The 25,988-nt window shown below is 45.8% G+C and overlaps 2 protein-coding genes across 2 annotated transcripts; both read left to right on the top strand.

Annotated features, from left to right (window-relative positions):
• Positions 1-657: 657 nt before the first annotated feature.
• Positions 658-1,677, top strand: LOC129339867 (olfactory receptor 6M1-like). The gene has a single exon (XM_054994440.1). The coding sequence runs from the start codon at positions 658-660 to the stop codon at positions 1,675-1,677; it is 1,020 nt and encodes a 339-aa protein (XP_054850415.1).
• Positions 1,678-14,083: 12,406 nt separating this feature from the next.
• On the top strand, positions 14,084-15,007 carry LOC129339866 (olfactory receptor 6X1-like). Its single transcript, XM_054994439.1, has one exon. It carries the CDS (start codon positions 14,084-14,086, stop codon positions 15,005-15,007), a length of 924 nt encoding a protein of 307 aa, XP_054850414.1.
• Positions 15,008-25,988: the final 10,981 nt, after the last annotated feature.

Here is a 25,988-nt window from a genome sequence, read left to right as displayed (position 1 = left end):
TTGTAATTTATTTGTATTCATTTGTATGTTGTAATCCACCCTGAGCCCAATCACAGGGAGGATGGACTATAAATTTAATAAATAATAATAATTATTATTATTATTATTGTCATTCCAGATAATCCCGTGAAAACACTATAGCTTTTCATGGATAAGAATGAATGCATGGTTAACTTTCAATGAAAAGCTCCACTTTGGATCAAGACCAGTTTCTTGGGTGGATTAAAAAAGGCAACAAATGGCAAGATCTGTGGCAAAAAAAAGTCAAGGTGTAATAAGAACAACAGATATAAAAGCATACTATATTCATTTCTGAAAAAAATAGGTACGAAGTTGTTGAAATAAGAGTAATTCGATTGTTTTATTATTTTGATGGAAACGTTGAAAGAATTTTGTTTCACTGATTTCAACTGTACAACTGGAAGCAGCAAAACTATGGAGCTCCCTTCTTCAGAGCTCTGACTTTCAAAAGCTTCTACTTTTTGGCCTCTGAGGGCCAAGCTACACATGACGAATGACACTTGAACAGCAAGTTTATTTCTCCCTGTTCACTTGCTCTCCACTCAATCCACTTGCCGTTTAAGTGTCATTTGTCATGTGTAGCTTGGCCCTCAGGTGCCATTGGACTCAAATCCTGCTGTTCTACTGCAGACCGACATGGCTACACACCTAGGAAAACTACACTGGACTTATTCAATACGGTTTATTACTACAATTTTAAACAAAACCATGAGATTTGAAAACAGTACCAGAGTGAAGGAATTCCTCTTACTAGGTTTTCCTGGCATCCAGAAGATGAAGGTCCCGGTCTTCCTAACCATATTGGTGACGTACACATTGACACTACTTGGGAACACTGTGATCATATTTTTGGTGTGCAAAGATTACCGACTTCACACGCCTATGTACTGGTTCCTTTGTAACCTCTCCTTCTCAGGATTATGCTTCACTTCTGCCATTGTCCCCAAAATGATGTGGAATGTTATTACAGACACCAAAGAAATATCCTTCATAGGTTGCATGGTCCAAATTCATTTCTATTTCTACCTGGGAACATCTGATTACATTCTAGTGGCTGTGATGGCCTTTGATCGATACGTAGCCATTTGTAACCCGCTGCGGTATTCCATCATCATGAGTAACTGGTTCACGTTTCAACTTATTGCTGCAACTTGGCTTGGAGCTTTCTTGTCTATCCTTCCATCTTCAATTGTCATATGTCAGCTCCCTTTCTGTGGTCCAAATATCATTAACCACTTCTTCTGTGATATCATACCAGTCCTGAGGCTAGCTTGTAAGGACACCACATTGCTTGAGTGGTTGAGCTATGTTTCAACCTCCATTATAGTCCTGAGTTCCCTCCTGTTAACAACAGCTTCCTACCTTTTTATCATCACCAACATATTGCGCATCCCTTCTGCCACAGGCCGAAAAAAAGCTTTTTCCACCTGTGGGGCTCATTTGACTTTGGCATCTGTCTTCTATGGCTGTTCCATTTTCATGTATCTGCTACCTGACAAAATCCATTCATCGGGATTCTACAAGTTAGTGGCTCTTTTTCACACCATGGTAACCCCTTTCTTCAATCCTTTTATATATACTCTCCGCAATGAGAAGGTGAAAGAGGTAATCAAAGATACACTAAAACGTACCTCCTTTCTTGCCACACAAAACTAGATCTTACAATCCTACTAGTGCTGAGACAAGCTTATGGGACTACATAATGAAAAGACACAATGATTTCTTGCAAACACACTAGATTTGATGAAAACACACACAGCCGCTTGCCATGTGCACTAACTACCTTCACTTTATTTCTCATGAGATTTTTAAGAAATCATTTGGGTGGTGGGTAATTTTAAATGCATGTATATGCAAAATGAATTTCTGTAGAACATTTGGTGCCTTTGAATAACATTGTTTTGATACAGAACTTAAAGCTTTCACTTTATCGTGACAGTGTGACAGAGCACTACATTTTGGATGAAAGGGAATTAGCTTGTACAGCTATTATTATTTTTTTTTTTACTTTCCCATGTTACATGTTGGCTGGCTCAGTTGCCTAAATCAGTGACAATGTTCTTCTCCGTAAGTACTACAGGAAGGCAAATGGGAAGGGAATGATTAACGTTGACTGACTTGAGCGTCACTAAGTTCTGCTTTTTTGTGTACATCATAGTGTGTTCCTACCCTTTAGTATATGTCGGGAGTAGCCGACCGGTTAAAATTTGAATACAGGAGCATTTATCACGTATCAGGAATAGGGTGTTAGAAGCTCCCCTAGTACAGAATTTCCTAGGGCATCACAGAAATCCTCGGGATTTTAGGTATTCTGTACTGGAGGTGGTGAAATCATCTGGTTTGGGAGATGTACAGAAGGAGCTTTTGAGAAGGGAATCTTCCTAGACCTTTCAATTGGGATCATTGGTTCCACATGGACTCAAAAAAATGCTGGACTTGTCGTGTTATTTATAATAGTGACATTGCTATTCAATGTTTACATTGCTGTTCTCTTTTGTACTGCTTGTTATGCTATACCAACAGTGTTTGGAATTGTAATTTGAGTGCGGCTGTTCCCCTTTAATGCATGAGATGGCCTTAAGTGGGGTGGTTATGTATATTGATGTGTCCACTCTCATTACTCACCTGATAATCAATTCCCATTTGGGTCAAGAGGAGTAAAGGCACAACTCTGGAATTGTAAGTTACTTTTGTTCATTTATTGTTTGTAACTTTGGGCACTGTAATGTCTATAATTGTATATCTATCGTACATCTGATTCTCTTGATAGGCATGACTGCTGCTTGCCCATGCTCTTGAAAAAGATCCTGAAACATCCCGTGGCAAATTCATCAGTCTGTCCATGGACTCTCCCATTGGGGAGGTGGTCTCCAACACATACCTGAAGAGGAAGAGGAAGCTTCTATACTGACTGAAAGACTTTGGGTTTTGGACTGTGGGACTTTTGCCTGTTTCTATGACTATATATAAGCACCTGGCCCTTTAAGTTATGATATTCTTTATATAAATTGTTGGAAATTTTTGGGTTGCTATCTGGTGCTCATTAAGCTTTTGGTAGGTCTTGAACACCTAATCCATTGTAAGTTCTTTATTGTGACTCCGATTACTACATGGGGTGCCCTTTTGTATTTGGGTTGTAAACTGAATAACAAATTTACACATCCTATATTAGCCCTATATTAGCCCAACTTTCAGAGTTTTCTGGTTTTTAAGGTTCAGTTTCTGCTTGACAACCCAGATGGGGAAATAACTGAAATAGTAGCAAAGTTTCTCTACAGTGTCATGGCTATACACCCTGACAAGTAATATTCTATACTGGTTTTGCTGCACTGTTGCCCTGTTCCTATCTGTAATTTTAATCTCATTCTGTATGGACTCATTTCTGTGTTTAATATCTTATATTTTATATATGCCAATAAAGGCTTGCTTACTGCTGCTGAACAAATTTATACACACTTAATAAACAGTTCAGAAATTCAGAAATTTGCTGGTAACCATCATCTGAAAAAATCCAATGTGGGACTGGGTTTTGATTCCTGGAAAGGAGAAAGTATGATACACAATTACCCAGTCAATGAGTTAATGTCTTTAAGTTATATGCATATAACAAACTCCAGTTCTGAATATCTAAGAGCAGTCTTCATTATTTGCCAGGAGGACACATCAAATAACAAGAAATTCTAGTCTTTAATCTCAGCACCTCTGTTGAAGCAGATGAGATACCTCACCAACTACTTTGTCTTTCTTCTCACCATGAAAATGAAGAGGTCCTAAGATGTAGCAGTTGCTCTCATCTAAACTCTGATCAAATCAGAAAATGAAAGGACCGAAAGGAAGGAAATAATTACTGAACCAGAGTAGCTGAGATGTTTCTGGTCCACTCGAGGATATTGTATAGAAAACAGACCATTTTATAACAATGTGGATCATCTGGTACAATGGTAGATGGAGGAGTCTTCAACTCTCAGAGCATCTATCATTAGCTTTGCTGTGGAGCCGCTAGAGGAAGGGGTTGCTCAGCCCTTAAATTCATTGGCAATGTATGTAGGGTGTCCAGTCCTGAAGGCTGCTATGAAAACTAGGCCTTTCTTCTTGACTTCATGGAGCCAGTGAGTATGGTGATCATTGATACTGTATCCCGATGCCACACAGTCTAGAGTCACTGAGCTTCCAGGCAAAGCTGTAATCATTGTTGGCTGTTTTAAAGTGATTGATGCAGAAGAACCTGATTGGAAAAAGAACAATGGCAGTATCAGAAGAATGGAGCAGAATCACTTCCCACATCTCATTCAAAATCACAATTAGAATTTTTATACGTCATGAGAATTTGTGCCAACATAAATAAATAAATAAACCTGAAGCAAGATGATGACCTCTTGCTGATTATACAAGTGAATATGGGGAAAGATCTTTAGGACACAGGAAACAATGAATTTAAAACGGAAACCCCTTCCTTAAAGCGGACAGAAAAATCAAATAATTGCGAGTTCGAACTCCTTTTTTCACAAAGTTACTGTAAATCCCCATAAATTCTTTTTTTTACAAAATATCAAATGTTACACGTTAATTAAAAATTCAGATCTTAAATCCAGGTTTTGGGACAGATGAAGAATATTCACACAAATACTCTGAAACCTTCATATTTCATCATGGAAGCAGAGATATGCTACTAAGAAAACGTTAAACATTTTCCCCATTTAAAAATTTTAAATAGAGAATTTTGCATGATGCTGGGAAATTGAGCTCATGCCAAATGTGAATCAGCTTCATTGAGGAATTAAAGTAATACCAAAGCTTGAGCTGCTGTTACTCACCTAGCAATAAGAGCCATAGAAGAAAGCACACAAACCTGAAAAACCACATGTCACCGACTAGATCTTTGCTTTGAATTGAGAGAAATTTGTTTTATGTATTTGTAGTGGACACAGTGGATGATCAGCCAGAAGTTCTTATATAAATCAGGCCATGAAATGTATTTTGCATTTCAGAAATGCCCTTTCTACCCTCTCTTTCTGACAGCATATCAAGTTATTTCAGCAAGAGTTCTAGCTTTCCAATTTCAAGGTGGGAACAAGAGAAGTTCATGAATGCACCCTCTTGAATTGAAAACGGGAGTCTTGAAACACTGGCCTCATTATTTGATGGGAAAATACCACACCAATGTGCCATCTGTATACAAAGTCCCAGGTTCGTAAGGGCCCAGTGTTGGTGGTGCATGTGTGAATGGCCACATACATATATTTCCCCCCTGGTCCCAGGTTAACAGGCTGGAGCATTCCAGCAGAAAGAACGTCCTCTAGTGAATGGATTTGCACTTGCCACCCCAGGCGGAATAAAGAGACAAAAGCAATTGTTGGGTACTAAAGGTCATTTATTTGACAACAGCATGAACAGTAGTAACGGCAAGGGCTAACTAAGCGGTACAGGTCAGGCCCTGGGGTCACTCATGGACCACCGCCCTGACCTGTCTGGGCGAGCCCCTCTGCCCCGAGGGCGAGCCATCCAAAGTATGGCTGGCACCCGGCTGGCCAGGCGTATGGAACCTCCACCAAGCCTAATGACCCCCCTGCCGTCAAACATGAGGGGCCGTACTTGTACAGGAGGCCCCACGCGGCAGTCTGCCCTCTCTACTGGCAGCCGTCAAACAATACCAGAGATCCTGACAGACCCCGCTTCCCCTTGAAATGGGTACATGCCAAGGGTGCTCACCGTCCCGCTGATTTTTCCAGACCCTATCCTGCCACTGCCAGGGTGAAGCCTCTGCTTACGCCCTCGCGCCCCACAAATGGTCTACCACCAACCTAAGCCCTTGCCGCAGGTCATTAAGAAAAATGCTGTTGCCCTTCACCGAAAGGTGAACGCCATCCCCTCTATAAAGGTCAACCAATTCCGCTCGAATTTGTGGATGGGGCAAATAAACCCCTAAACCACCCTCCATGGCTCTGAATAGAGCCCTATTGGCCTTTCTTCTTGCTCTTTCTATCGCCCGTGGCTCCCAAGCTTCCCGCCAAACCCTGCATGGAAGTATGGCAGACCACACGATCAAAACCCCAGGCCAACGCTGGACAACCAAACGTAAATCAGCTTCAGCTTGAACAGAGAGGGCACGTCCCTCAACTAAACCAAGGTCATTCCCACCTAGATGAATGACTAAAACATGGGGAGGAGGGCAAGACCTCCCCTCAAACAAAAGTGGCAACAAGCCTGGCCACCGAAGGCCACGGCGACCCTGCCATTCAACTGTAGCCCGATCGCTCAAACCCAACTGGGTCCCCACCGACGTCCTTTTGGCTTGGTGGGCGGCCCAAAACACCATGCTGTGCCCAACGATGAGGATCCTCAGCCTCTCGCGGCACGGCACAGCTCCTGAAAGGAAAAAACAATATAACCATTTAAAGCCTAGTAAGGGGGCGAACATACGATCGATAAGCGGAAGAACGCCACCTGCCCACCTTCTTGATGGCCTCCACGGGGTAACCCATAGCTGCAGCTGTAGAAGCTGCCCCAATTCTAAAAGAATGGGTTCCAAATTTAACCCCCGACAGGCCCAACTTAGCCAGGGCGCGCCCAGTCACCACCCAAAACTGATACTTCGTGAGGGGTTTTTCATCCTGGTGACGGAACAGTACCCCAGGCCCCTCACCCCGGACAGACATGTACCTTTGCAAAGCAGCTACAGGGCAAAGGTCCTTAGTGCCACAGCTTCCAAGAACAATAGCCGCACCTTTCCGTGACTGATCAATCTTGGAACTACGCACCGTAATTGTGACACTCCCTCCAGAGAACTTAATGTCTCGAACCGACAATGCCCTACCAGACTCATCCTTAAGGGATGCAGCCACGAGCTCACTTACTCGCAAGGCACCGAAAAAGGCCGTTAAAGAAGCTGCATGAAACAGCTTCTCCTCAAAACCAGAACTGCAAATACAACCCCATATCGAACCCAAACCCAGTAAAACTTCCGGAGAAATGGGCTGCCTCTCATCCTTATGGTGCCCTGCTTCCCGGGACCAACCCTCCAGCATTTTTCTTATTCTAAAGTCACCCGTAACCTCACAAAACCCACGAGTCTTACTCGCAAAGGCCAAAGCTGACAACTGTGCTTTAATCGACTTAACTGCAAGGCCCTTACCTCTTTGATTGACACAAAATTGCATCAAGTGTTCCACAGGAACCAGCCATACCTGATGCAGCCCCGCTTCACTCCTAAACCCTGAAAACTGGCGTACCGACCGGTCGTAAGCCCTCATCGTGCTAGGCGCCATAGCTAACTGCATTGCCCTGCATGCCTCCATCGTCCAAGATCCCATAGCTCCTGCGGCATCTGAGCCGGCAGTAAGTCGGCCTCGGGGGCAAGCAGCCGAAAACGCTCCATCTGCAAGCGAGACAGTGCATCTGCCACACCGTTGTCCAAACCAGGGACATGCCTGGCCCTGAACAAGATGTTCAATTGCAAGCAGCGGAGCGTGAACGGCCGAACCAACCTCATTACTGCTTGGGACTTGGATGTGAGAGAATTCAAAACCTGTACCACGCCCTGGTTATCGCACCAGAAATGAACCGTGCGGTTTGCTAGGTTATCTCCCCATAGGAAAACAGCTACCACAATCGGGAATAATTCCAGAAATGTTAAGTCCCGATTTAGCCCTCTCTCCAACCAGTCGGCTGGCCATTGCTCGGCACACCAATGGCCCCTAAAATAAGCCCCAAAACCTAAGGACCCAGAAGCGTCTGTGGACACCTGTAGCTCCGCTTCCAACAATAATTCCCCTCTCCAAAATGTGACCCCATTATATGACTCCAGAAAACGCTCCCAAACCCGTAAATCTTCACGCATACCCCTGTTAATCCTCAGCTTATGATGTGGCAACCGAAGGGTGCCAAGAGCATCACAAAGCCGACGCAAAAAGGCCCTGCCAGGCGCAACCACACGGCACGCGAAATTCAAATGGCCTAAGAGCTTTTGAAGCTCCAAAAGAGAAATTTTTTCCTGGCCCTTTACAACAGCCAGGCATGCTCGAAGGTCCCGGAGCTTATCCAAAGGCAGACGAGACGTCTGCTGAATGGTATCAAGCTCGATTCCTAAAAATGTCAACCTAGTGGTAGGACCCTCTGTCTTTTCCTGAGCCAGAGGTACACCCAATTCTTCTGTTAGGCTAACAAACCCCGCCAGGAGCCTGGCACACTGTCCAGACCCAGCCTTCCCAGAAAAAATAAAGTCATCGAGGTAATGCCCCACATCCTGGCAGCCCAGCCGGTGACATAATGCCCATTCAAGGAAGGAACTAAAACGTTCGAAGGCAGCACACGAGATGGAACAGCCCATAGGTAGAGCCCTGTCCATATAAAACTGCCCCTCAAAGGCGAACCCTAACAGCTCAAAATCCTGAGGGTGGACTGGAAGAAGGCGAAAGGCAGACTTGATATCGCATTTTGCCAACTCCGCAGCAACTCCACATCGTCGGACCAACACAACAGCCTGGTCAAACGACGTGTAACGGACCGAACACAAATAATCAGGGATGGCATCGTTGACAGAACCACCCCTAGGGTATGACAGGTGATGTATTATCCTAAACTCACCGGGGGTCTTTTTAGGAACCACCCCCAATGGTGAAACTCGCAAACATCGAACCGGAGGGGAAGAAAACGGACCCAACACTCGGCCCTCAGAACACTCTTTGGCGATCTTTTCCCTAACCACCCCTTCCATGCCAGCCACTGAACGCAAATTGGCTGCCATGAAAGGGGAACGAGGGCCTTGGAAAGGAATACGAAAACCAAACGTGAACCCTTCTAATAAATAGCGAGCATTATCTCGCCTAGGATAGTGGACTAAAAGCTGTCTAAGCACTTTCAGATTTATGGGGCTGGGCCCCTTTTCCAGGTGGAAACTGCTGTTGTCCGCCGCCACCCCTGCCTCCGCGTTTCCCACCAGGCTTCTGCCGCTTGCAAGCGGTAAAGGCGTGAGGCCCACCACAGATTGGGCATTCATGCCCAAATTTGCAAAATTTCCTATTGCACACACCCTGGGAGGTAAACTCCCAACAGAGCAGGCGGGGTTGAACCGCCTGCCCCGCAGTAATGCGGGTAGCAACATTAGTCGATGTTCGGTGTACTAGGTGACCGCTGTCAGAGCGATCCCCAATGTTTGGTTTAGATGGTGACATAACCTGGAGCCACAATTGCTGGTGTATTCTATCCCAGGGCATTCCTGGATTAATGGCAGCACGCATTCTAAACTCCTCGTCATATTAGAGCCATGCCCCACCAGCAAAGTCATTATACCCTTTATAGATTATGTCTAAGTACTGAAATAAGGAGGAAGCTCTCCACGACTGCGCCCTAGCAATTACACCGGCATATATAAGGAAACCAGGCAGCCAGTTGGCCCAGGTTCTATCTACCCTGCGGCGCTTAAGCCTTTCCTTATCCTTATCGTCCAGCTCGTCCTTATCCCTCTTCTCCAGTTCCCTGAAGAGGAGGGTAAAGACATCCACATAGTCCCCCCTAAGGATTTTGTCCCTAGTGGCCTGGGTAAGGTGATCTCCTAAAGGAAGTGCCACATCCCAAAAGGTAAGGCATTAAAAGGGACAGAGCTGTACAAACTCGGCCCAAACATTGAAGGCATCCATGAAGAACCCGGCAGCGGCTGCCAAGGAATGCTAGAACCACCAAGTCCTGTTCCCACAGGTTGACCCATTACAGCTTGTTGAGGCCAAGATGGCCACATGCCAAATTGACCACCCCCTTGGGATGTGCCAGGCTGATTACCTACGGCATAAGAAGCACCACCCACATTAGATGCAGAAACCTGACACCAAGCACCCCATGGCCACGGATATGTGTGTTGTGCTGCAGTGCCAGTCTTACCTTCACCTTCCCCGGTGTCCACAGCAACTGCTACCGGGCCAGCTTCCACAAACCCGCTCTGTTCCAACACGCCAACTCCGGTGTCCTCACTTTCCGGTACTGGTGCTGCACTGCTGCTGGCACTACTTGTGCTGGCTGCACCTTCTAAGGCAGAGAGACAGGTTAAAATTTCACGCCTAAACGTTGCCGCTGTTGTGGCCCTCACTGCCTTTTGCCTTTTCGCCCTGCTGGCAACCTGCCCCTGCGACCCTCTAGCCTGTTCAAGAGCCGCTATGCGCTCCAAAATTTCTTGCAGAGGGGGTCAGGCAGCTGTTGTGCAGGCCGTTTAGCAGGCTGCTTGCCTTTTGACCTACCACCCCCCTTTTTTGGAGGCATACCGTTAATTGCAGTGCTTCAAAACAAAATGAAGGCAACTTGGACTCAGCAGCAACAAAATGGCCACCAGTAACAGGCTAGCAGCCAAACCAAAATGGCCACCGCAACACACCAGCCCAATGGGCTAGATGTTCAGCACCACTGCCCCAACACACCCCTATGTAGAGGTGACTGGTAATTGGGCCCTACAAACCGGCCCCACCAAACAAAATGCCACCCCCTGAGCAGTCAGGTGTGGGTGCAAAGGTGCTGCAAAGCATTGGCCGCCAGACCAGCCCGTATGCAGGCCAGCCAACAGAATAACCTGCACCCCAAGCAGTCCCCGGGTGGCCCAAACAGTAAATCCCTTAACAGGGCTGCACTAAAAGGGCTTGAAAGTGTGCAGCCCTCTAACCGGCAACCCAAAACAGAGCCTATCCCTGGCCCTTTCCCCCCAGCACTGCCAAAGCAGTGCACAAACCGCCGTTGGGCCGAGAAGGCCGACACTGTGCGGCCCAGCGCAGCCGCCGCGGCGCAGTGACCAAACACCGCCGTCCACTGAGGCCGCTCCGATGCCTCAGTCCAAACAACCCCATCCGCGCCGAGCACTACAGCCGCCACTCACCCGCCGTCGCCACGCCCTGCTTCGCCGCTCAGAGGGAACGCTGCTGCGTCTCTGCTGAGCAAACGGCGACTGCAAGAGGGAGAGAGGCAGAGCAGCCTTAAACAGCCTTAGCTCCGCCTCTCCCCACATACCCGGATGCCCGGGAAAGCCGGCGTTGCTTTTCTCCTCCGCCGGCGCAGCAAAACACGGCCCCCAGCTTCAAGCAGCAAGCTGCAAGCTGGGAATGCCGACATAGCAGAGTTTAGTGGTAGGGTGCAAGGCATTGTGGTATTGTGCTCTTCATAGACACCCCTCCACTAGTTTGGCCCTTAGTGTTGTAAACTGAGTCACATCGTTCAACATATTTGAGCTGATAAGGCTTCTTTAATTTGAACCTGACAACCTTCTCACCTCTTTGTAGCCCAATCATACTGTCTGAGACATGTGAGCCATGGTTCATGTTCTTCTGTTTTCCCATCATCTGCCGCAAGGTGGCAGAAAAATGATGTTTATCCCGTGCAATGACAGTGCATTTTGGAGGTCATTCATTCATTGGGTCGCTGTAAGTCAAAAACAACTTCTCGGTACATAGCACAAAAAATAGCCAATGAAATTAAATCTGATTATTTGTGCCATGGTTGTAAATTAGAAAGCATAACACATTTTCTGTACTGGGCAGAGAGGATTATCTGAACAGAAAGTGGGCCCATGGAGTATTTGTTTAATTTGGTATACCACAAATGGTAATAAATATGCTGGCAGTTAAAATGGTCAGGTCAAACTGGAAGAATAATTCTGGTCCAGGAACCTTGACCTTGATTTCCCAGACTAGCCTGATCTTATTAGTTCTCAGGGCCAAGCTACAAGTGACGAATGACACAGGTTGGACACTTGTCAGCTTCCCTCAAGTTTTGATGGGAAATGTAGGCAGCTTGGTGGAATGTTGGACAAGTGACCATTGAAAAGTCCATTGGACAGCAGTCGAGCCAAGCTGCAAGACCAGGATGCCTACATTTCCGATCAAAACTTGAGGGAAGCTGAGAAGTGTCCAAACTGTGTCATTCGTCACATGTAGCTTGGCCCCCAGAAGCTAAGCAGGGACGGCCAGATTAGCACTGGATGGGAGACCACCAAGGATGAACACAGCTGCAACACAGAGGAAAGCAAGAGCAAATGTCTGTCCGTCTCTTGCCTTGAAAACTCTATTGGGTTACACTGAGTTAGCTGTGAGTTGACAACACTTTCCACGAACACAAGAGTAGTTATCTAAATCTTTGAATATTACCCAACTGGACAAATGAACTAATCGAGCTTATAAAAGATTAGGAAGAAACTCTTAAATCCTATTTGCACTGAAATGGACTCTATTTATAAATTATTGGAATGTACATTTCATTAAAGTAGATAATCCATTTTTTTAGTGAGTCAGAACAGTAAGGATTGTATTTTTGTCTCTTTTTGAAAGTCTGTTTATATCCTTAAAATACGTATGGAATTTTGTTTAAGAAAACTTCAAAAATATATTCAATATATTATAATAAACACATTTTGTTTGTTGAAGAGTTGACTTAAAAAAAAAATATCAATAGTAATTATTTTTTCTTAATTAGCCTGGGAAGATATCCTCCTAGGACGGCCTTTAGAAGTTAGCAATGGAACACGAAAGGGGCGGGGGAATCTTATAGAAGGATAAGGAATGGAATTGATATATCAGGACTTTTGGAATCATTATTGGCAGAATATGTGTGAATGCCATGAAGTAAAAATGAGGAAGTCTGCCTTTATGAACAACAAATAGTGACAGGCTGGTCTAATACTGAGAATTCAGCTAGACTTGTTCACAGGAGCTACGTTTTTGATCACATATCTGACTATTCGTGTGTGAAGCTGGAAGAGGCAATGTCTGCCTTTATCATCATGAAGGTACATTGGTGAGGCTAAGGGGACACCCCTTCCCACCCAAGCAAGGTAAGACAAATGCGCCTCAGTTAACAGGTTGTTGTGAGTCAGGTTTAGCTCACTTTGATTGTGGTTTCTTTTGCTCCTCAAAGCAGACAGCTGATCCATGAATTGGCTAGACACAATTCAACAAATATTGCTGTCCTGTTATGTCTCGTCTAATTGCCAAAGGTAGTACTATTGTGTCTGGGCTGTACCACTTCATGCTGCAAGTGACTGAATATCAGTTATATTAAGTCACTTGCAGTATGAGGTGGTGCAGCCCAGACACTACTAGCCCAGTTTCAGAAGAATTTTTTTTTTTTTTTTAGTATTGGTAGTTGGCCATTTCCACATGGCAAAAGCATGCGGAAGATGGTGCGAAACTCATGGAACAAAGCATCTGCCTAGCACGATTTCCCAGCACGATCCCATTTAATCACGTGATTTCTGAAATCATCGCACCACTAAAGGGGATCGTGCTTGGAAGACACTTCGTTCTGTGAGTTTCACAACATACCTTTAAGCAAAAATATTTTTATCTACTACAATACAAAGGAGGGGAGATGAAGAATGAATGCAATCCTCCCACCCCATGTCTGAACTTCCACACCATTAATTCCACGCCACAAAAAATATTTTTTTTAGTATTGGTAGTCGGCATTTTCCACATGGCCAAAGCATGTGGAAGATGATGCAAAACTCATGGAACAAAGCATCTGCCTAGCACGATTTCCCAGCACGATTCCATTTAATGATGTGATTTCTGAACTCATCGCACTTTTAGAGGGGATCTTGCCTGGGGGTCATGATAGAAAGATGCTTCGTTCTGTGAGTTTCACACGATCTTATGGATGCATGTAAAAACGGCCATTGATTACAAAAAGGGAAAAGATGGCTTTAAGCAAAAATGTTTTTATCAACTACTATACAAAGCGTGTGTGTGTGTGTGTGTGTGAAGAATGAATGCAATCCTCCCACCCAGTGTCTGAACTTCCACACAATTAAGAGGGAAGAGGAATGATCTTAAAAGCACTTAATTTCTGTTTCAGGCTGTGTTTTGAGGTATTTTAACAGCCACCTCTGGATTTCTTCATAGATATCTCCCATGGCCTTCAAACAGACACTTTTTGGAGGGAATTTTTAAAAGTATAAAAGAGTCTGCTTGTTATTCCATGATATTGCTTTTCCCTGATTTGCAGGTCAAATGATTATTTATGAAGATTAGCAGTGCTGTTAACATTTATTATTTCTTTAATTTCAGGGGGGGAAAGGAATGAAGCAAGGAAGGAAATGGACAATGATACATCAGTCAAAGAGTTCATTCTTCTGGGATTTCCTGAACTTCATGGATTGAAGCTGCCATTTTTCACCATATTACTATTGATGTATCTTCTGTCACTTACAGGACACAGCATGATCATCATAGTTGTCCTCACAGAATCCGTGCTCCATACGCCAATGTACTTCTTCCTCGTCAACTTTTCTGTGGCTGAGATCTGTTCCACAATGGCAGAAATTCCCAAGATGCTGCACAACATCCTGTCAGGAAAAACCACAATCTGCTTTGCATGTTGCATGGCACAAGGTTTCATTGTCTTCTCAGTGGGGGCTGTGGAATTCATTACCCTCACTCTCATGTCTTTTGACCGCTATGTGGCCATTTGCAAACCTTTGTTCTATACAACCATCATGACCAATGAATTATGCCTCCGCTTAGCCTTGCTGGCCTGGATTGGAGGGTTTATAATGGTCATTTCACAGTCAGTAGTGTTGTGGAGTTATCCATACTGTGGACCGAATGTAATTGACCACTTCTTTTGTGATGTTGGTCCTGTTTTGAAATTGGCTTGTACTGACACAACTTTGATGGAGTTGATTGGTCTTTTATATGGTGCTGCTATAATGTGGGGTTCATTTGGCTTTTCATTGATTTCATATGCATGCATTATAGCCACAATCATAAGGATCCCTTCTGCCATTGGGCGATCTAAAGCATTTCTTACGTGTGCCTCCCATCTCACCGTGGTTTCCTTGTTCTACCTGATTCTTATGATTATGTACTTGAGGCCATCAACCCATGGTGATACACGAGTCAACAAAGTGATATCTCTCGTGCATGTAAGTTTCATACCCATGTTAAACCCTTTCATCTACACCATCCGAAACAAAGACTTCAAAGCAGCAGCATGGAAAATGTTGAGAAGAATGTTGTAGGGGACCGTCTAGCATTCCCTACAGTTCTCCCCAAGAATAGAGCCATTACTTTCCTACTAAAAAAGAATGTAGATTAAGCCACAGGAAATGTCTCCCATCATTCAAAGGCACACAAGAGTATCCTATGTCCATAGACTTTAGCAACAAAATTAAGATTTTAATATAATTTCAGGCTTCGGTCATTTCTGCCTGTAGATGACAGAAAAAAAATCTGTTCTCCCATTTGGTGAAGCGATTTTTTTTCTGCACATTTGCTTTAGATCAGGAATTCGTGAGAATCAAAGGTTAAGAATGTTGCTGGGCTTATCTTGCACCCTCCAGCTTTACACAGAGATGCTATGAACTGTAATTGTTGTATATCATGGGCTTTGAACTATGCCATTTTCAAATTTCCCTTTTATATGCATTTGTGTTGCTATTAGGGGGTGCCATTTTGGGAAATTCCTGGACATTTGGGAATGCATCCTAGGGAAGGAATTCAGAGGGTTATGATGCCATGGAGTTTGGCCTCCAAAATAAACATTTTCTGCAAGGGAACTGATCTGTGTTGTGTAGAGGTCAATGCTAATTCAGGGACGTATCCAGGACCCACCTGGATATTCAATCAGATGAATTCCTTTCATGACTATATGATGCCAATTGCCACATGGGGAATTTTTGAAGATTTGAGGGCAGTGCCTTGGGAGGGTGGACTTTGGAGAGAGGGGGGAGCTCAACTGTAATGTAATGCCACCCTCCTGTAAAGAACATACCCTACATTTTGCCTTTATGGTATGAGACGTGATTATAGCCTTCTGGATACCATTTGATCTAAGGGTGGGGTTTATTGAACTATTATCTATTATACTGCCAATTTAGTATACCAAATATGGTAATAGATCTGCAGGCAGTTAGAATTGTCAGGTCAAACTGGAGGAATAATTCAGTTCCATTAACCCTGATGTGGATGTTCCAGGCTAGCCTGATCTCATGAGCTTTCAGAAGCTTCACAGTGTCGACCCTGTTAGTACTTGGATAGGAGACCACCAAGGAAGTCTCGGGTTGCTATGCAGAGAGAGGAAAGAGCAAACCACCTCTGTTTCTCTCTTGCCTTGAAAACCCTAAGGAGTGACATTACAGCACCTTCAATCCAACTAGAGTAGTTATCTAAACCACTGAATATTGCCCAACTGGACAAATTAACCAACTCGGCATACGCAAGACTAGGAAGAAGCACTGCTATCTCATTGCATTGAAATGGACTCTGTTTATATATTATTGGAATGTACATTTCACTAAAGTAGATAAAGTATTTTGTCTCTTTTTGAAAGTCTGTCTATATCCTCAAAATATGTATTAAATTTTGTTTAAGAAAACTTCAAAAATACATTCACCATATAATAATAATAAACACATTTTGTTGCTTGAAGAGTTCAATTTCTTTTTTTAAAAATCTATCAATAGTTATTTTTCTTCATTGGCATAGAGAGATTTCGTCCTGGGAAGGCCTTTATAGGTTCGCAATGAAACACAAAAGGGAGGATTCTTATAGCAAGATAAAAAACAGAACTGATATATGGCTCTTTTGGAATTATTATTTTCGGCAGGATACATTTGAATGCTTTGAGGTAAAAATAAGGAAGACAACAAAAAGCCTCAGACTAGTCTAATCCTTAGAATTCAGCCAGACGTGTTAATTTGAGCCACATTTTTGATCACTCATCTGCCCTTTTCACATATGAAGCAAGATGAGGCAACATCTGCCTTTGTCATCATGAGAGGAACATGAGTGAGGCTAAGGGAACACCCCTTCCACCCAAGCTAGGTAAGACAAATATGCCTGAGGCAACAAATTGTAGGAAGTCAGGTTTAGCTAACATTGACTGTGCTGTGGGGAGTAGAAGAAGAAACTCTGATGGAGGACAGAGAAAAATCAGACAGGCTTAATGACTTCTTTGCCTCTGTTTTTTCCCTGAAGAACTTGAGCCCATCTAGAGATGGCAGTAGACAGGACAGGACATCTGGGGGGCTAGTTGACATTGATGAGAGGTTGTGAAGAGGCACCTGGCTGCACTGAATGAATACAATTCTCCTGGGCCAGATAGTGTGCACCCAAGAGTGCTGAAAGAACTTTCTAGAGAACTTGCAGAGCCTCTGTCCATCATCTTTGAGGCCTCCTGGAGAACTGGGGATGTGCCACAAGACTGGAGAAGAGCGAATGTTATCCCAATTTTTAAGAAAGGGAAGAAGGATGACCCGGAAAACTACAGGCCAGTCAGCCTGACTTCTGTCGCTGGGAAGATATTAGAGCAGATTTTAAAGGGATTGATCTGTAAGCGTCTGAAGGACTGCTTAGTGATCCAGGGAAGTCAACATGATTTTGTCCACAACAGATCTTGTCAGACCAACCTGGTATCCTTCTTTGATCAAGTGACGAGCTTACTGGATCGGGGGAACTCTGTTGACGTGATTTATTTGGATCTCAGTAAAGCTTTTGATAAGGTCCCCCATGACATTCTAATGGGTAAACTGGAAGATTGCGGACTGGACTATAGGACAGTTTGGTGGATTGGGAACTGGTTAGAGGACCGCACCCAAAGAGTGGTGGTCAATGGCGTTTCACCAGATTGGAAGGAGGTGTCCAGTGGGGTGCCACAGGGCTTGGTTTTGGGCCCAGTACTTTTCAATATTTTTTATCAATTATCTGGATGAAGGAGTAAACAGGCTACTCATTAAATGTGCTGATGATACCAAATTGGGAGGAGTGGCAAACATTCAAGAAGACAGAGTTAAAATTCAACAAGACCTGAATACTCTGGAGAAGTGGACGACTGTGAACAGGATGCAATTCAACATAGATAAATGTGCAGGATTACATCTGGGCCACAAAAATGTGAAGCATAAATACAGGATGGGTGATACACTTCTGGGTAGTGGGGTATGCGAAAGAGATATTAGAGTAAGAGTGGACTGTAAACTAAATATGAGCAGTCAGTGTGATGCGGTGGCAAAAAAGGCAAACTCAGTCTTGGGTAGACATGGGCACGAACAGCATTACAAATGGAAAAAACCCACGAACAGGCCATTCGTCTATTTGTGAACGGGCCATTCGTGAGACGCCATTCCAGACAAACAGATGGTTGTTGCAAGCCTTGTTTGTTGCATTCGTCCACTGTTTGTGAAGCCAGACATTCAGGCGCCTTGAATCAATTGCCTTGGCAACAGACTGGGGAGGACTGCCTGAACTCTGTCTGCACTCCCTCTGTCGCCCTGGACACCCCAATCAAAGCCCAACTTAGCTTGATGAGCAGGTCTTCCTTCAAAGTGTGGAGCTGAAAATTGGTTACAATTGATAACATGGGAGCAGACACCAGGGCGGAGGGAGGGAAGAGGGGGTGTTCTGTGGCCATGGGAACTCGAATCTCATCCCTGAAAACCCTGTTAGGCAGTTCTTACTGCTAACCACAGGTATCCTGCTTTTCTCAATGAGACCTCTGGTTATAAAAGGGCACTGTGCTCCTAGTTCTAGTTTTCAGTTTCAGCAAGCAATGGAGCGGGACAGAGCTGTTGCTAGCTTTTTGGGAGAGAGACAGGGAGAGTGCATTGGAGCTGGGATTTTTTTTTCTGGGCTTAGATATAGAGATCAATCTCTCCACTGGTTCCAGGGCTGCTACCAGGATCTGGAGCTGAGCTCTGTGTGCACCTCAGCTGAGGACTCACGTGGATTATTCTTAGTATCAGTGCCTGATCTGGTCAGGCTTCTGACTGTGCTGGGCTAGGGCTCTAGACCCACCCTCTGGTTCCAGAGCTGCTGCCAGGCTCTGGGACTAAGCTCTGGGGGTGCCTTGGCTGAGTCCTCACATTGATCATCATCATCATCATCATCGTCATCAGTGCCTGATCTGGTGGTCAGGCTTCTGGATGTGCTGGGCTAGGGCTCTAGTCCCAGCCTCTGGTTCCAGGGCTGCTGCCAGGCTCTGGGGCCAAGCTCTGTGGACACCTCGGCTGAGGGCTCACATTGATCATCATCATCATCATCATCATCATCATCATCACTGCCTGATCTGGTGGTCAGGCTTCTGGGTGTGCTGGGCTAGAGTTCTATCCTCAGCCTCTGGTTCCAGGGCTGCTGCCAGGCTGTGGGCCCAAGCTCAGTGGGCACCCTGGCTAAGGGCTCACCTTGACTGTTATTATTATTAGTAGCAGTGCCTGATCTGGTCAGGTCTCTTGGAGTACTTGGCTAGGGTTTTAGCCCCTCCCTCTGGTTTCAGGGCAGCTGCCAGGCCCTGGGTCCAAGCTCAGTGGTCACCTCGGCTGAGGGCTCACCCTGATTATTACTGCCTGATCTGTTTAGGTCTCCAGGAGTGCTGGGCTAGGGCTGTAGTCCCTCCCTCTGGTTCCGGGGCTGCTGCCAGCCCCTGGGGCCAAGCGCAGTGGGCACCTTGGCTGAGGGCTGACCCTGTTTATTAGTGCCTGATCTGGTCAGGTCTCTAGGGGTGCTGGGCAAGGTCTCTAGCCCCTCCCCCTGGTTCCAGGGCTGCTGCCTGGCACTGGGGCTAAGCTCAGTGGCACGGGCACCTCGGTTGAGGCCTCAGTGGAGTGGGAGGGAGCAGTTACTTGTGATAGAGATAGGGAGAGTGCATTGAAGCCTGAATTTTTTTAGTGTTTGGGGGGAATAGGGATCTATATCTCCTCTAGTTCCAGGGGTGCTTCCTGGCCCTGGGGCCAAGCTCTGTGGTGGGCATCTCTGCTGAGGTCTCACAGTGTTCTCTCCTTTTCTGTCCTCCTTAATTCTAGTTTGGTGGCACAATGACTCTTCGTGTTGTGGTGGCCACGGGTGATCATGGGGGGAAGTGCAAATGTAGTCCTCCTGGTTTCCTCTTGGCAAGCAGTACTGGGTGTGGCTCGGGGGCAGCAGAGAGTACTTCCGCTCCCCAAGATTCACCTGTGGGGGCTGTGGAGGAAGCCAAAGAGGTCTTTCTGCTCAGGGAAGAGGAGCTCTCTCAACATTTTGAGGAGGAGGAGGAGGGTGAAGGATCCCTGGAGGAATGGTTGGTGTTTTATGAAACATCCCTCCCGTCCCCATCATAAACAGTCATTTGTGTCCCTGCCTGCAGTCCACTCCTCACTCTGTCTTCCATGCCCATCTCTGCAGAGCAGCCTGTATCCATTCGTCCTCCTTCCCCTGGGACAGTTAGTGGTCCATGTTTCAACACCTCCATATGGAGGCACTTTCGTGCCCCTCCTAATGACCCCCATGTGGTGCAGTCCCGTGCCTGTGATGTCCTGGTGCGCAAGGGCAATAACCTGAAGCACTTGTCATCGACAGTCCTGACTAGGCACTTGAAGAGGTGCCACCCAAGCTTGTGGTCTACGTCCTCACCCAGCAAAACATCCATGGGGGGGGGAAGAAAGAGGGCTACCAGCTCTTCTGACCAGGGATCGGTGGGAGGGTCACTGGAATCCACCCCAAGCAAGAATCCTTGCCCTGAGGGTGATGCTGGTGGGAGCGGTGCACTCAAGCAGGCTGTGCATGCAGAGGTTGTTTCCTTGGGGTCCGGAACAGTGTCATTTAGAATGGCGAGGTTAAGGGCTCAGGAGGTGGGCCTTCGCATCTTGGCAGAGACGATTGCCCTACATGGCTTGCCCCTATTCATCATGGAGGGTGTGGGTTACTGCAGGCTACTTAAGCATCTTACCCCTTGGTTCTCCATGCCGTCGCCGTGCACCCTTGCCCGTCGAGTTCAGTGGGTATCTCAAATGAGGGCTGGCACATTTGGATCAGGTGGTAGTGGCACGGTCAGGCAGGCTGCCCTTGTAGAGGCTGTTCCCTCAGGGTCGGGGACAGTGCCATTTAGAATGGTGAGGTTGATGGCTCCGGAGAACTCATCAAGATGCGGGCCTTTGTGCCACCATGGCTACCCAGGTCAGGGGCCAAGCTAGGGGGGCACCTCTGCTAAGGGCTCACCTAGATAATTATTAGTGCCTGAGCTTGTCAGGTATCTGGGAGTGTTGGTGTCACGCTCGCGCCCCCCTCAGATTCCGGGGCTGCAAAGGTCCAGAGGCAAGCTCAGTGGGTTTCTTGGCTGATGGCTCTCATAGGATTGTGTCTTCTCGATCTTGTTCTGCTGGATAACCCTTTGTCTTCCTCTACCTGTAAAGTTCCACGTCACTCTTTCTACCTCTCCCTCTCCAGATGGAACCACTCCGACCCTTTCCTATGACCTCTCCTGTCCTGCCCATCCCCTCCGTTACGCGAATGCAGGAAGGAGGTTCACGTTTGCAGCTAATGCATCAGGGCCCTCCCTATTTCTCCAAACCAGAATGCACCAAGCCTTCGGTGACCTCTCCTCCCCACCCCCTCTTTTCCCTGAAGGTAGGAAGGTGGGTCACATATGCTGGTGGCAGCCTCCTTTGGGAACATATACAACAGCTCAAGAGCAGTTGCACATGTAGTTGAGCTGCACAGTGCCCCTATCCCTTGCAACCACTGTCCGCTCTGAGCAGGGGGGAGTGGGTCCCACAACTCCATCTTTTCCACAAAGGCAGGAAGGTGGGTGCTGTTAGCTTCTGCCACTTTGGGCTACAAGGAGCAGCTCAACTGCTGTTGCACATGAAGTTGAACTTGATGCTGCCCCCTATCCAAGGCACCTGCTCTCCCCTTTAACTGGGGAGGGGATGGGTCCGATGACTCCCATCCTTTCCGTGAACGCAGGAAGGTGGCCGATGTCAGCTGATATCATTTTCAGCCACAAGGGACACCTCAGCTAAATTGTATGTTATAGGCGCACAGTATGGTTGAACAGTAGGGTGGGTCCTGTCAAGGGAATGGACTGACCTCTCTGAGCCAGGGGGGAAAGGGGTCCCACAACTCTGTCCTTTCTACAAATGCAGGATCAGCTGCTGCTGCTGCCCCATTTCTTCCGCTCCCTCTCTGGAACCACTCCGCCCCCCCCAGCGACCTCTCCTATCTCATCCATCCCCTCCTTTCTGTGAAGGCAGGAAGTTGGGAGATGCTGGTGGCAGCCTACTATGGGCATTTCTGCAACAGCTCAGGAGCTGTTTCATATGTAGTTGAGCTGCACAGTGCCCCCCATCAAGGGCCCCTGCTGTCCACTCTGAGGAGGGGGGAATGGGTCCTGCAACACCATTCTTTCCCTGCCCCCTACAGGGGAAGTGGCCCACTGCTGCTGCCTCACCCAGCCTCCCAGGCCTGGCAGCCGCAGACATCAACCACCTTCCGGCCTACTCCGGGAATAAAAAACCTTAGGCCTGGCAGGTGGGGAAACGGAGGGTGCAGCTGATGAGCAGCCAGACCCCCGTCCCCTACAGGGGAAGCGGCCCGCTGCAGCCTCCCTTAGCCTGCCTGGCCCAGCGGCCGCGCTCATCACCCACCTTCCAGCCTATGCTTAGAATAAAAAACCTTAGGCCTGGCAGATGGTCACATGGGGGTGCTGCTGGTGAGTGGACAGACCCCCCACCCCCTACAGGGAAGGCAGCCTTCCATCACCTCCCCCAGCCCTCCAGACCCAGTAGCCACACTCATCACCCACCTTCTGGCCTATGCTGGGAATAAAAATCCTTAGGCCTGGTGGGTGGTCACATGGCAGGTGCCACTGGCGAGTGGCCAGACTATCCACCCCCTGTGGGGAAGGTGGCCCACCACTCCCTCCCCCAGCCCACAAGGCCTGGCGGACGTACTCATCACCCACCTTCCAGGCTATACCAGGAATAAAAAAACTTAGGCCTGGCAGGCAGGCACATGGGGGTGCTGCCAGCAAGTGGCCAGACCCCCCACTCCCTACAGCAGAGGCAGCCCACCTCTGCCTCCCCCAGCCCACCAGTCCTGGTGGCCACACTCATCACCCACATTACTTACTTCCATCCTGAAAGTTCCTCTGGGAGGCCCAGCAGGTGGGCACATGGGGGGTGCTGCCGGTGAGCGGCCAAAGCCCCCGCCCCCTAGAGTCCACCGCTTGTACATGGGGCAAAAGACAATTGGTGGCTCCCATTGTGTCGAATGGGTGTTTCCTGGGGGCATCTGATTTGGGAATGTATAACTCCAAGATCCGCATTGAAATCTTGACCAATCTTGGTTGATGGCTGGAGGGGAGCCTGCTGAAAACTCCCTGTGAATATGGGCTCTCTAAGTCTAATGGGGGCTGCTCTGGCAGCGACAAACAACGAACATGTTCGTTAATGGGACATGTTCGTTACCGTTGATCTGTTTGTGTCCGTCAGCAGCAATGAACAACGAACAGCATATTCATGGTTGTTGTTTTTTGTTCATGCCCATGTCTAGTCCTGGGTTGTATCAAAATGGCCATTGCATCGAAATCACAGGAGGAAAACATTGAGAAGATTTTTTTTCATTTCTAGCACTCCCTCCAGTTCTCCCCAAGTACATAGGTATTACTTTCCTAGTAAAATTGACTATGGATTAAAGTATAACTAACTTCTCTAATGATTCCAAGGCACTCAAGAGTATCCTATAGTCATAGTCTTTTAGCAATAAAAGAAAGACTTCAATTCATTTTCAGGCTTCAATCCTTTCTGCCTGTAGATGTAAACTAAAAAATACTACCGTCTCCTATTTGGCGAAGAGAATTTTTCTGCTTATTTTCGCTAGATCAAAAATTTGGGAGTTCTAACATTTTTGAGTTGTCCTGAAGTGTGGCATATAAATAAAATGTGGTGATGATGATGATGACGACAACGATGATGACAACAACGATGGCGATGACAATGATGATGATGCTTATGATGTACTGGCTGAGTCAGGAACTAGCTCTGATGGCTTTTTTCTGTCTTTCATGGCAGGGTCATGAAAGTATTTCTATACTTAAAAAAAAAGCTATAGCAATTATTTTTCTTAATTAGCATGGGAAAAATTCTTCCTAGGATGGCTGTTTAGAAGTTAGCAATGAAATACAAAGGGGAGAATCTTCTAGCAGATAATTATTTTCTTAATTGGCATGGGAAGATTTCCTTCTAGGATGGCCTTTAGAGGTTAGCAATGAAACACAAAAGGGGAGGGTGAATCTTATAGCAGAACCGATAGCAGATATGGAACAGAACTGATACATTGAGTCTTTTGGAATCATTATTATCAGCAGAATATATGCAAATGCTATGAAGTATAAATGAGCAAGTCTGCCTTTATGGACAACAAATACTGACAGACTGGTCTAATACTTAGAATTCAGCTAAACCTGTTGGCAGGGCCTACATATTTGACTACGTATCTGTGTATTTGTGTGTGAAGAAAAACGATGTAACATCTACTTCTATCATCATGAGAGGCACTTGAATGAGGTTAATAGAGCACTACTTCCACCCAAACCAGGTATGATGGACCCCCCTTCCCTTTCCCCAATGTGAGGCAGATTTTCCCACCAAAATTCAGTTTTCCTGCTTTGACTAAACAGAGTGGATTAGAAAATCTGTTTTTCCCACCCTGACAGGCAGATATAATTTTGGCCTTTAGTCCAGCCCAGGAACTTGATGTGGAAAAGCAGGAGCCCTCTTCCTTTTGTCCTTTACATGACGCAAAAGACTACATGACATTTGAAAAGAAATAACTTTATTTAACAAGCACAGATTTGGTAAATGTAGTCAGTGGAAGGAAATGCAGAGGTAAAATGTTCTTGTTTTACAGAATACGCTTCTTGCAACAGATAAAATAGTATCCTTGAAGCTTGTTTCCATTTATTCTTGATTCTTAATAATGAGAGGTGTTTTACTTAGTAATTTAGTTACAGTAACAATGTTTCTTCAGAAAGTTTCCTATGAAAGTTTAGATTTTCTGGATTTAGTCTGAAACCATTTCCCCTTCACAACAGACCCGGGGTCCTCCTCAGAGCCAACCTCCCTTAGGAACTAGACAGGGATTAATCTTCTTCTCAGAAGATACCCTTCAACCCATCACCAAATCACTTCCGCCAAAGCACATTTCCAGTTTTTACATGTCTATGTAAAGCGTGTTTCAACTTATGCTGACACTTATTCTTTGAATTCTTAGATAGAAGTCTTCCTCAGGACAGTAATACTATAGTTAAGGCAAAGCTGTCTTCCCTCTTCACTCTAAAGGGAAACCTGTCTTACTTTAGTGGTCAGACTCCCTGCCTCCAAATCCTGTCAGAAAATAACTGATTGCCTTCTGGTTGATTATAACTGTCCAGTCAGAGAATAGGGAACAGCCTGTCACTCAAGCTCTCCATTCTATGGAATAGTTAACCCTTTCCGTCTCAGCTTCTGATTTTGCTGCACTTTGGAAACATGCTGTCTGTCACAGCTGTCTTTCAGAGAACAATCTTCAATCAATTTGCCCGAAACTTTAAAAAATTAACATCTGTGGCAATGTTCAATATGTAAAACTGACCCTTGTAGACTTTACTTCCATGCTGTTCAAATTAAGAACAACCCTCCAAAGGTGCATGGGTGTAAGGGGAGACTTGAAAATTTCACCTCTTAGAGTAATTCACATCTATGCAGCCATCTCCCAATTTCTCAGTGTGTTTGGAAAGATTTGATCCAATTAGATTTGTATGTGTGTGTAGGTAGACCATAGTAAAACCTGTTTCACTATAAGACCAGTATCTGACAAAAGGAATTTTAACTCTCAAAAGTTATAGCCTGGAAATCTTCTTAGTCATTAAGGTCCTAATGGACTTGAACCTTGCTACACAATCAGACCCATTTCAGAAGAGAGAACAATTCTGTTTTTCTAGTATTTGCAGTCATTGACTACTTAAAGAGAAAGAATGGCTTTAAGTAAAAATATTTTCCTGAGAACTACTTATCAAAGGAAAATAAAATAAGGAATGCATGCAATCCTCCCTCCCAATGTCTAAACTCCCATTCTTGTAATGAATTAATATGTAGGTGGAATGATCTTAAAAGTACTCGATTTCTGTTTCAGGCTGTGTTTTGATATTTCTTTAATCAACCACCTCTGGGTTTTTTCATTCGGATCTCCCATGTTCTTCAAACAGACTATTTC

The sequence above is a fragment of the Eublepharis macularius genome, chromosome 12 (genome assembly GCF_028583425.1).
Source record: "Eublepharis macularius isolate TG4126 chromosome 12, MPM_Emac_v1.0, whole genome shotgun sequence".
Taxonomy (NCBI): Eukaryota; Metazoa; Chordata; class Lepidosauria; order Squamata; family Eublepharidae; genus Eublepharis; species Eublepharis macularius.
The sequence above is the reverse complement of the archived record's forward strand: the minus strand, read 5'-3'. Positions and strand labels throughout refer to the sequence as shown.

Bases quoted from the DNA above. Each gene is read 5' to 3' on its own strand.
- LOC129339867 (XM_054994440.1), top strand. From the start codon at position 658: ATGGCTACACACCTAGGAAAACTACACTGGACTTATTCAATACGGTTT.
- LOC129339866 (XM_054994439.1), top strand. From the start codon at position 14,084: ATGGACAATGATACATCAGTCAAAGAGTTCATTCTTCTGGGATTTCCT.